The sequence below is a fragment of the Hibiscus syriacus genome, unplaced genomic scaffold (assembly GCF_006381635.1).
Source record: "Hibiscus syriacus cultivar Baekdansim isolate YM2019G1 unplaced genomic scaffold, ASM638163v2 tig00112114_pilon, whole genome shotgun sequence".
In the NCBI taxonomy this organism is placed as follows: Eukaryota; Viridiplantae; Streptophyta; class Magnoliopsida; order Malvales; family Malvaceae; genus Hibiscus; species Hibiscus syriacus.
This window is the reverse complement of record NW_024063255.1, coordinates 546,489-559,472: the sequence shown is the minus strand read 5'-3', so window position 1 is coordinate 559,472 and position 12,984 is coordinate 546,489. Positions and strand designations below refer to the sequence as shown.

The following is a 12,984-nucleotide window of genomic DNA, read 5'->3' as shown; positions in this document are numbered from 1 at the left end:
AGTGAGTATAGATTAGAAGTGAGTTTAAGTATGTATATGAAAGTTAGGAATATTTAAAGGAGGTAAAAGATGAAGAATTAAGCAGAAAGAGAGTGAATTCGTGCTTAAAATTTAAATTCTGGGTTGTGTGCATCGATGCATCTTCAATGTACATCGATGCACTCTCAAATAAATGAACATCGAATGCAATCAGTGCATCGATGCATAAGGAGTGCATCGATGCACCTGCTTAAAATACAAACATCGAATAGGATTTATACACCGATGCATGAATAGTGCATCGATGCACCTGTCAAGGGATGTATCGATACATGGTGTAGTGCATCGATGCATGGTGTAGTGCATCGATGCATGCCTTCATTAAAAGATAAAAATAACTTTCTTATTAGCCTAAGGAATGATAGTTTAGAATATATCAATTAGTATACTGATATATATCAATGTATTAATATGTAGATTTTGAACGTGATCTCGTTCCGGAACAATTGAAGGATTAGAATCGAGTCAAGCAAGGCTAAGGTGAGTACATATTAGAAGCATGGTACAATGGAATAAGACTTGTGATAAGTCTAATTCATATGTTGATTTTCATAGCACAATAGTTATGAACATGCATACATGATAATTATTATGATACTTGCATAAAGTATATATGTTCATATGATTTGATAAATGATATATGTGAAAAGACCCAAATGCACATGTGATATGATAAGTGATATGAGCTATGTGATCACAAGAGAAATGACATGAACACATGAAACATAAGAATAATGCCCATGGTATACGATATGAGAGTTATAGGTATAGTTGGCATGCCAAGAGTCGAGGGTTCTACGTGGTCCTTCGGGACGTATATGTATCATTTGGAACATTTACAGTGTCTTTTGAGACATATCTGATCCACGAGAATATGTATATAGTTCTTAAGGAGTGGTCCTTCGGGACAAATACAGTTATAGGTCATTCGGGACAAATTTCATAGCCCCTAGTGGGACCCATACGAGCTGTGGTGACAGCATAGTACATAACCTCAATGTACTCGAATACCTTGAGTTCTAAAAAATGTACATGGGCCTATAAAAGGTTATCAAAGGTAATTATATTTTTATAATGATATGTTATCATATTATTATTGTTTACATTGAATTGTATACGACATGATTGAATGGATAGATTGCATGTTCATATTCATATTGAATGCATTATTGTTATATTTATATGTCTCACTAAGTCTATAACTTAGCGTGTAAGTGATTTACACGTAGGTATCAAGAATCAGGAAGAGTGGAAATAGGGTTGTAAGAACATCAGCACTACTAGAAGATCAGATCAGAAGTAACAGTTAAAGTATGTCTTTTGTCGTGTATATGGTTGGCATGTAAGAAAAGTGTCTGTTATAAATGCTCTGATCAGTTTTGTCTTGTTTTGGTTAACTTGTGTAAAGTAACAATGTTATTTTAATGAAAGTTTTAAATTTCCTTGATTTTTCGTCAATAGTCAAAGTTTGAAAAGTCAATGTGACACCTCGAACTCGTATCCGGGTCGGGTACGGGTTGAGGGTGTTACATAATAATTAGAATTGGAAGTGGATTTGACTTGTCATCAATCTAAATAAGGAATAGGAAGTATTAGGATGAGATTTAGAATATGTTGAGATTTGTGTATGATTCTTGAATGCCATATAAAGGATATGATTTGGAGGTTAAAGAAGTGATTATTGAGTAAGAATGAGTGTAAGTATGTGTATGAAAGTTGGGAATATAAAAAGGGGTGAAAAAATGAAGAGTTGAGAGGATCATGAAGGGATTTTCGTGCTCAAAGTATCATTTCAGGGTTGTGTGCATCGATGCACATTCAATGTGTATCGATGCACTCTCAAATAAATGAACATCGAATGCAATTAGTGCATCGATGCATAAGGAGTGCATCGATGCACCTGCTTAAAATACAAACATCGAATGTGATTTATGCACCGATGCATAGATAGTGCATCGATGCAACCGTCAAGGGATGCATCGATACACACCTTCATTAAGAGATGAAATTAGCCTTTCTTTTAGTGTAAGAAGTTATGGTTAATTAGTATACTGATAAGTATCAATGTATTACTATGTAGATATAGAAGGAAAGCTTGTTCCGAAACAATCGAAGGATTAGGATTGATTCAAAGCAAGCAAGGCAAAGGTGAGTGCATATGATTATAGTATATTATTATATGGAAATTAGACTTGCGATGAGTCTATTTCCATGTTCTGATTTTATGAATGCATGAAAATAAGTATAGTTGATAATCGTTAGTATGTGAATATGTATTGTTATGTTCTTTTCTATGTGATATGATTTATGTGATGATGTGACTCTGTGATATAAGTTATATGATCATAAACTATGTAAATAATAATGACTTATGTAATGACAAGAGAAAGCGATATAAGCTATGTGGCATAGATATAAATTATTATATGAACATGTAATATAAGTTATGTGATGAAGATCTATGTTTTTTATATGTCTATGAGAAGTATGTGCTATGTGATGTATAAATGAGCCATGTGATCCTATGAGAATATGAAAAAAGATATGTGAACATGTGAATTATATGAAAAATGATATGAATTACATGAAAAGAAGCTATATGTCTACATGTATATGTGAAAGAAGCTATGAGCTTATATGAACATGTGATATGAAAATGTATATGTGAAATGATATAAGTGAAAATGTCCATGTTATGTGTATTGAGAGCTAGAGGTATAGTTGCCATGCCAAGAGTCGAGGTTCTATGCGATCCTTCGAGATATATGTGTTATATGTAGTCCTTTGGGACATCTACGTGGTCATTCGGGACAAATTCTACGCAGCCCTAGTGAGAATTATACGAGATGTGGTGACAACATAGTGCACAACCTCGATAGACTCACATATCTACAGTTCTCACATGTGTACATGGGCTAATAGGAGATAATATTGAATACAATATATATGAGATATGTATGTTTTGGGATATGAATTCTATGACATGATATATGTGTGTTAATGATTATTGTATATGTTATAAGATATATGATATGAACATAATAAATCATATGAACAAGATAATAGAAATATGATTGATAATAAAATGATAATGATAGGAATGAAGATAATTATATGCATGTAAGGATTTGATGGATGAACGAAAATATGTTTGAGTATGCTATGATAGCAGTAATTGTTCAAGCATGATTACAAGTTATAGTCTACATTATATGTTTATTTGCCTCACTAAGTCATAGACTTAGCGTGTAAGTGATTTACACGTAGGTTTCGAGAAGAGTAAAGAGCAATGTGGAGCAAGACAGGTCAGTTCTCCTTACCGAATATCAGATCAGAAAAGAGGTGAATAATATATATTTTTGTATATAAAGTTCTAGTTGGCATGTATTCAAAAGAGTATATTGTATAAGCTTTGAATAGTTTTGTAAACGTTTTGAATAAGTTATATGTAGATGAATAAGTGAATTATGCATGCTTTGATCGGTTTTTTTTTTTTTACAATAATGTAAATGTATTTTATGTAAGTTAGTCATTTATATGTTATAAAAGTTTTAAATTACTCATTATTTTATACAAGTAAATGTTTTGAAAAGTCAATGTGACACATCGGACTCGTATTCGGGTTGGATACAGGTTGGGGTGTTATAAAACTTGTTCAGTAACAACACAAGGAGCATAAACATTCAACGCTGAACATTTCGAATCCTCTGAAGCAAACTTCCTAATTTTTAGAATAAATTTATACTTAATTAAACTATCTTCAATCTAAAAACAACTATAATCCCACTCAAACAGTAGACCCCCAGCTTTACCCACTGCTTTCAATAAACTCTTATGTTCCAGGATAAGATCCTCGTCTCGAACTACCTCCTCTGATTACAACTAAAATTCAATAGATAGAGAGTGAGACTCACCTTCCAATTCTTTCATTGCTATAATTTCCCGAACCAAAACCTCTTCTGATCCTTCAAACTCTATACCCAATTCTTTGTCGATCTATAATGTTTCTTTCACTTCCTTCTTTTGTCTCTGCCATCTTGCTTGTAAGTCAGAGTCAGATAAGGATCTGCCTTCAAGTTCAGTCAATTCTTCCTCGCTTTGCACTTTCTTTTGATTTCTCTTGCTTCGACAATTTCTACTCTTCCTTTGTTTATATTTGAATTTCTCTTGGATTCTTTGAAGAGAATTATATTTTTTGTTTTTCCCCTCCTTAGCTCTCTGGTTCTGCCTGGAATTGTGCATTAAAATATCCTCCCTCAGTTTAGTTGACAAGCAAAGTCTATGATCCATATCCTCCCTTTCTATCCCCGATAAGGTCTTTCCATCCACCCTGTCTGCCACAGCCCCGTCATGTTGGACTTCCTCTCCCTTGGAACTTTTGATAGCACAATTGTTTATGAAGCCCATATTAACCACATCCTCCACCGTCTTTGACTCTAATCGATCTTCCCATATAGTCAAATCTGTTAAACTATCCTTCATTTCATTATTAACACGAACAATCTTAAATATTTTCTTGCTGGCATCTTCTGCCTCTCTCTCCTCGTGTTCTACTACTTCCTCGATTTGCTTTAGTACTTTCCTCGATCCATCATCATTAATCCTCATACCCATAATTGTTTCCTCCCCTATGTTTCTTTCCTCCTCATCCTCACCCGATAAGTAGTCGCCTCTAGGTATGTTCCCCATACAACGTAATTGACTATCATCTTCCCCAAACCACCTCTCAAAATTCTTCTCCTCCGATGAGTCCACGCTTCTTCCTGCTAATGATTCAGAATCTACAGCAACCACATCTTCTTTTTCTTCTCGCTTTCGAAACAAATAATCACTTCTTCTTGTAGAATGTTCCACTACTCTAATTCTAAATATATCTCTGTCTGCTTCCAAGTCTACCACTTTATCAATTAATTCTTTCCTACTAGTTGCTATAAGGATAGACATCTCCTCGCAGCCCATTTCTTGATGTGTGTTTTCTTCCATCGCTAAGTATTCTCCCCATTGCTCTGCTATCCTCTTAAAGGTGTTATGGTTCCAGCAGTGAAGTGGCATACCAAACAGTTTAATCCATGTTACCCTTTTCGATGTTCTGTATGATTCCGACCAAGGTTGAACTTCCTGAAAAACTTCATTTAAATAGGACCAGTTCTGCTCCTTTAAGATTCTGTAAAACGCTTCATCATCTATTTGCAATAAGAAATCTCTCCCTCCCAGAAACTTGGTCTTAATTTCTCCTAGACATCCTGTTCGTAATCTGTCTTCCACCTGACTCGAAGAGCAAACTGTCGCCATCGTTCCTACCAGACACTTCTGGAGCTTTCGAACAACTTCCTCGTCTATATCCCCCTGCATTAACCTACTCCTCCTTCTTGGTTACTCCTCCCAACTATATCCACTCACGCTTTTTCCTTGTTCTGCCCTGGTTATAGCATTGGAGGTTGATGGGCATTTCAGTTTCCACTTTTGATTCTTGGCTCTATACCGTGCTTCATTGACTGTTAATCGATATCCAAATAACTAGAATCCATTTAATCTTTGGACTGCTCTAACTGAGTCATCTCTATTGGAAAATCTAACAAAACCAAAACGCTTTCCTGTTCTATCATTCTTCCTTGCTATATAAGAATTAATAGGAGACAGTATTAGGTTTTGTGTCTTTTTCATTTCTTAATGATATAGTTGGATTTATTAAAGGAGCATGGGCTCGGAAGCAACGTGTTTCATATGGTGAAAGTAAATATTAATTAATTCAGCCTAGATAAACTATACCAGCCATCACTTTATTTTAGATGATGTATGATTTATTCATTTATACTATTGAATTTTTAATTTTTTTAATACTAGTGTTGAACTTTATTTATGTCATTGGGCCCATTAAAATTCAAACAACGTTATGACATGAACAAAATGATATTGTTTTTTGTGCGGTTATTGATACTTAAAACGGTGTCATTTTAAAAACTGAACTTTAGGTGTGTATTGATTTTGCTACTAAACTTTTAATCAGTTCTATTTTTATCACTACATTTTTCTGACCATCATCGGCAACCAATTATTGCATGTCACCGATCGTCTTTCATGACAAGTTTGATACCAAAACGTTTGTATTTTAATCCTCTTTCTACTCTAAGGACCTTTTTTCCATAAAATCCGCTCAAAATCGATGAAATTAAAAAAAATACTATTTTAGAGGTTTTGGGACTTTATTAGATTTTATGAATTTAGGGTGTTTGTTCGAAACTTTGAACGGTGAGAAGCGTTATTTCAAGAAGATGAACAACATGCATTAAAACTAGCCTCATCGGACGATCATCGAAAGAGATCAATGTATTGGCACGTCAAACTTTTAAATTGATTTTTTTTTGATTTTGAGTGAGTTTCATGAAAAAATCAATCATAGGAGAAGAAAGATGAGTGAAATACGAACGTTTTGGTAACAACCTTTATGCGAAAGACAAACGGTGACAGGCAGTGATTTGGTTGTTAATGACGGCTGGAAAGTACAATGCCAAAAGTAAACTGTTTAAAAGTTGTGACAAAATTGATACATACCTAAAGTTCAGTGCCTAAAACGACGTCATTTTTTGCATCAATAGTCGTTGTTAAAACAATGTTATTTTGTCCACGTCATCATAGTGATAGAAAGATCAATCCATGTTATTGTACCGTTAAAATTTAACGGTCGGGTGACATAATTGAAGTTAAAACAAAAATTTATTGTTATAATTATAAAAATTGAAAGCTTAATAGTATAAACGATACACTACCTGGAATTCACTGGTGTGTAGTGTCGTTTATCCTAAATTATTTTAAGACGGCAGTTCCCATATATACGGGAACGTTCCTCTTCCATGTATCTCATTTTTAGCCTATGGTTCCAGAGCAAAACAGAAAGACCTTAGCTAATATGTATAAGGTCAATGTTAATGGAGAAAATGTGAATGAGCTACTTCAAGCTCATGCTCATGTGTGGAATCACATTTTTAACTTCATAAATCCCGTGTCCTTAAAATGTGCTGTTGAATTAGGTATCCCAGATATCATTCAAAACCATGGCAAGCCCATGACTGTCACCGAGTTGGTCGCTGCACTACCAACGCTCAACCCTACCAAGGCATGCAACATCTACCGGCTCATGCGTATTTTAGTTCATTCGGGCTTCTTTGCACAAAAAAAGCTTAGCAATGACGCCCAAGAAGATGGTTATGTTCTTACCAGTGCTTCTCGTCTCTTGCTTAATGATAATCCCTTAAGCGTTACACCTCTTCTGAAAGCTATGTTGGATCCTGTTTTAACAAAGCCTTGGGATTTTCTAGGCATCTGGTTCCAAAATAATGATTATACCCCATTTGATATAGCTCATGGGAAGACGTTTTGGGAATATGCTTCTCATGACCCAAAGCTTGGTAATTCTTTCAATGAAGCCATGGCTAGCGATGCTCGATTGGTTAGTAGCGTTTTGATTGACAAGTGTAAGGGCTCATTTGAGGGATTGAATTCGTTGGTGGACGTTGGAGGGGGCACAGGAACACTAGGCAAGGCCATCGCTGATGCATTGCCAAACTTGGAGTGCACTGTGTTTGATCTTCCTCGTGTTGTTGCTGACCAACAAGATAGCGGGAACTTGAAATATGTTGGAGGCGATATGTTTGAGGATGTTCCTGTTGCAGATGCAGTTTTAGTTTTACTAAAGTTTTTTTTTTATCAATAATCTCTTTTTGACGTTTTTGTAATTGTTTTCAATTAACACTAATGCTTTTGAGTTGATTAAATAGTGGATATTGCACAATTGGAATGACGATGAATGCTTGAAGATTCTGAAACGATTCAAAGTGGCGATTTTAAATCAAGACAAACAAGTGATGGTTAAAATTACTCCTATACTGGGTTTGAGATCTCTCATTGAGGTTTACCTTTAGTTAAAAAAGGTTGCAACTCTTTCATGTTTTTTTATTTTCCTTCACTGGTATTTATCAAATAAATATGACTGTATCTGTATGTCTATCTTAAAAGTTATCTTATAAGTGGAATTGTGTGTAATTACACAAATATGTTATAATCAATAAATTATATTGAATTGAATGTAATTGAAAATTTTAATTATACTTTTCAATTCTTCGAGGTGTCATATGAATTATTATAATTATATAAATAATTATACTCTGTAGTTTTTATAAAAATATTATTCTTTGATGGTTAAAAGCTCTCAGTTTATACTTACTCTCTCACCTAAATTGTAGGTTAAATATTCTATCATAAGTTTAACAAATGTACTATTTATTTATTATTATAGTTATTATTATTATTATTATTATTTATTTATTTGGTGTATCAATAAGCGTTTGTCCCTAATGTATGGAATTAAAAGTCATTTATATGTACGTACTAAACGACGTCAGTGATTAAAAGATGATTGTTATTCTTATATATCTCAGGTTTGAACATGATATCTGCATAGGTATTTGAACGTTTATTATCAAATAATTGAGGATTTTTTAAAAAAAATTATAAGTACTTCATACCGATAAAAAGAGTCATTATAATATACTTGTTTATATATATATACACGTATGTATATTATAATGACTCTTTTTAATGAGTTTAAAAGCCAATGAAAAATAACATGTTTTATTTTCTTCATTTTTTTTCACAAATCAATCAAGGTTTTGAGAAATTCTCTTAAATCTCATTTTACTCTTCCTGTTATTCAAGTTTTCTAGAGAGAAAAAAAATCAATTTCCGATGATGTTTTATTGTATCGGATATAATTAAATGATGTTGATTATCGTTGTCGACAGTTAAATCAAAAAGATTCTCTTTTATTATTCAAATAACATGCTCAAATTTATCTCAGAACCCTAAAAAAGGTCAAATAAAAAAATTATTAAAGTGTTTCTCATATTATCGTATTCCTTTTTCGATATATATATATATATATGTATATATTGTAATAAAAGCTCTATTAGACCTTTTAATTATAGTGGATTCGAGCAAAAAAATAACATGAAAATTATTGTTAGAGTTGTGACTCAATTTTTTTTAGACTTGCTTATGAAGTTACAATCAAAACAATAGTGAAACAGTGAGGCCTGCATGTAAGGAGCAGTATAATCCATTTAATAAAATTTTGTAATAGATTTAACATTTGTAATAGATCTTTATGTTTTTTTGTCATAATAAAATTTTCTTTTCCCTTGCCTGTATTTTTTCCCTTTTTGATTTTTTTTACGTAAATCTTGATATCTTTTATTTTTATATTTGATTATATTCGCTTGCCATTAATTATTCCTATAATTATTATCATTTGAAGAAAACTTGTTTGCATTACTCCTTTTCGAATTAAGAAAAATATTACATTTAGTTTTATTTGTTTTTTCTCTTTTTTTTCAGTGTAGACACTCGTTTTCGCCCGACTCTTTTATTTTTATTTTCTATCTTATCTTATTTTATCTATTTTATTTTTATTTTATTTTAGTTTTTATCTTTATTTCATTTATATTTTATTGCAGGCCTGAATTACAACAAATCCAAGGGACCAGCTGGCCCAAAACCAATGCCCAATTACAAAGCCAACCGGTTCAAACCAAAACCCAGACCCAGGTCCAAACCAAAACCCATACCCGGGTCCAAACAAAAACCCAGAGGGTCCAAACAGATCCAAACGCGGACCCAATTACAAAACCTAATCTAATCTAACCCTAATCCTAAAACAAGGTCTCTTTAGTTACTGATGTCGTCGTCAAGGATGAGCCACAACCCCGACTGAATATTCTCCACATCCAGCCACACCGATCGTCGGAGCCACCGAGCCGAGCCAGATCGACTCTTAACAAAATCCGATGCATTTAATGCCTTACTAACCGAGTAAGGCAACCATACCTCCCTGCCACAAAGATCCATCATCAACAACCACCAACAGTAGATGTCAGGATTAAGTACGATTTTTTTTATTTTGAAAAGATTTGTAAAGGTTGGGTATAAAACCCAAAATCTGTTGTAAAATAAAGGATCCTTTTTCCATTTTCGAAGCAATACCAACAAGAGTCTTAAGGTATTTTTTATCTACTTTTCAGTTTCGAAAAAATATACATATTTACGGGGAAAAAAAGAAGAGGAGATTTAGAGGGAGTTACCTGAGAAGGGAGTTGAACCGTACGACCGGTTCATCTTTCACGATGGCGGGGAAGGTGAAGAAACGAAACTTTGAAGGGTCTTTTCGAGTTTTTAGGGGTCTTTTAGGTGATTTCGGCCTTAGATCTAGGCTTCAGAGGGTAGATCTAGAAGTATAGGGCTTTTTTGTGTTAGTTTAGTGTGTGACGACCGGAACGACGGTCAGAGCGGCGACGTAAGGTGGTCGGAAGGGAATCGGTCGAGGGATAAAGGGGAGAGTTGATAGAGTTTTAAATTTTTTTTTTAAGTTTCGATTGAAAATGAAAAAAAAAGTGAGTTTTATAGGGAAAGTTTAAGGTAAAATCACGCATATGTCCCCCATAGTTTAGCTCCTTTTTGCATGTTGGTCACCTGCGAGGACCAAAGTTGGTATTTTTCCCTCTTTCATACGTGTTATATATTGATTGGTTTAATTGTTGTTTAATCCCTCTATGTTTAGCGTGTTTTTGCATATTAGTCACCTACAAGGACCAAAATTGTTATTTACCCTTTTTTTCCTTGTATGTTATGTGTTTATTGGAATATTTGTTGTTTAGTCCCCTTATTTAAGCGTGTTCTTGCATTTTGGTCATGTGTAGTGATTATTTAATTTTATTTTATTTTTTTGGACTTATTTAGTAATTTACACATTTTTATTTAACAATGTATTTTAGGCTAAAAATGAATAATTATCAACTAGTCCCTATAATTTCAGCATGTTTTTATATTTTGGTCACTGATCTATTTTTTAATTAAATTTAATTTAATCATGTAATCTTATTTTATTTTAATTTGGTCCTTATATTTTATTTTTATCATTTACAATTTTAGCATGTATTGTTAAATATGTTCATTTAGTCCTAAATATATGTGTTCATTACACTATTAGTGCTTACAATGTATTATTTTTGTATTATAGGTTATAATATTTATTTAATTAGCAGTTGTGAAACTAATGTTTCCAGTTTTATTATTTAGTCCTATATTTGTAATAAGTGTTTTGAATATTGTCTATATATAAAATATGTATTGATATTATGAAATATTTGTATATTTTGTTGCATATAGATTTAGGATTTAATTGCATGAAACCTCATAAGCATTACTTGACTCGATTCAAATAATTTGACAAAGGGTAATATATGTTCATTTTAAGATTGTTGTAAAGTGACTGTCTTAACGTATAAGAAAATTACTTTCGATAATTTTAAAATGAAAATGTATCTCATTAAGTGACACGAATAAAATTGATTACATTTAAAATTTGGGATTGAGAAAAATCATGTTCTTTTAATTAAATTCACTGAGAAAAGACTGTTAGATCAAATCTAAGGTTGTATCTCGATGTATTTAAATGATTGAACATCCTTATTATCATTAATGGTTGGTAAAATAATTAATTAATTGTGTTTGTTTGATATGTGTTTGAAATTTTGGTTTTATTTTCGTATGTATTTTTCATAGGATTTTGAAGTAAATAACATTTGAATTAATATTGAATTATATGACGAAATAATAATATCTCTTCATTTCGATTGGAGTAATAAATGACTGCTTTAAGGCACGAGAGGTCATTTATTCTCGATTGGAAATAATTAGATATTATTATTGTTTTCCCTCTTAAAATTCAAAGAATATGTTTTAAAAAAGGTCTTAGAGTTATTTTGTTTTATTGTATTGTAATTTATGCACTTAAATTTTGAATTAATAATGAACTTTAGGATGAAATTGTAATATTCCTTTATTTCGATTAGAGTAAGAATCAACTGCTTTAAAGCATGAGAGGTCGATTCTTCTCGATAGGAAATAATTAAATATTATTTTGTTTTGTCCTAAAATTCAAATAATATTATTTGTATGGGATCTTAAATTAAATTAAATTCAAACTCGTAAATTTCATTGCAATGACCACTAATTAATCAATTAGGTACCGATTTAGGGCTTTGTGGGGTACTAATCCTTCCTCACGCTAAACGACTCCCGAACTCAAATTTTTGATAACGCATACCGTAAATTTGTTGTTTTAATTAAAATTAATGTTTTTATTAAAACGACAAATACATTTTTTTGGGTACTCAATCATACCCTAATCAAATATTGATGGTGACTCCTAAAACCATATTTTATTATTAAAAGATCACTAAATTATTCGAGATGAACTCTTTTAAAAATCACTTTTAAAAATTTAAATATATTTTTTAAGAAAAAAATCGTTTCGACATCATGTTATAAAAGGGGAGGGAAATCTTTTATTCCCCATTTATTGTTCTTTGTTGTCTGATCCATCGAATTGTCTTGATGATGCCAGTCAGGTAAGGACCAATAGTTTTGAAGAAATTAATAGGATACAGTACAGGGCTTTGTGGCTTTTGGATTACCATCTATCTTTTTCAATTTTTAATGATACGTGACAAAAGAATTATTAATGAACTCGTTGATCGATTTTAATGATTAAATGAACTCGTATATCTGTATTTTGTTTTGAATAATTTTTATTTAAAGAGAGAATACAATTCTTTACTCATAATAGATATTAAACTTACAACTTTAAAAAATGAAAGGTTTTAACTAAACATTTTTAAACACCTTTTCTAGAGATCGTTCAAAATAATCTTTTCATTTATATACTTATAACTCACTTAATACTTGGAGATTAGTTCAAAACAAGATGGGCCATACTATAAATATAATAAAGTTGAAAGGAAAGGTGTATAGAGTATTAATTAATTAAGCCACACGATCGTCAATAATAAATTATTAATTAGGTAAACAACGTGGGCTTTTGCATGACCAGGG

The 12,984-nt window shown here is 32.2% G+C and overlaps 1 protein-coding gene across 1 annotated transcript; it reads left to right on the top strand.

Moving 5' to 3' along the window:
- The first annotated feature begins 6,946 nt into the window (after positions 1 to 6,946).
- Positions 6,947 to 7,958, top strand: LOC120174653 (probable O-methyltransferase 3). The gene is made up of 2 exons (XM_039181435.1): positions 6,947 to 7,714; positions 7,815 to 7,958. Exons 1-2 carry the CDS (start codon positions 6,947 to 6,949, stop codon positions 7,956 to 7,958), a joined length of 912 nt encoding a protein of 303 aa, XP_039037366.1.
- Positions 7,959 to 12,984: the final 5,026 nt, after the last annotated feature.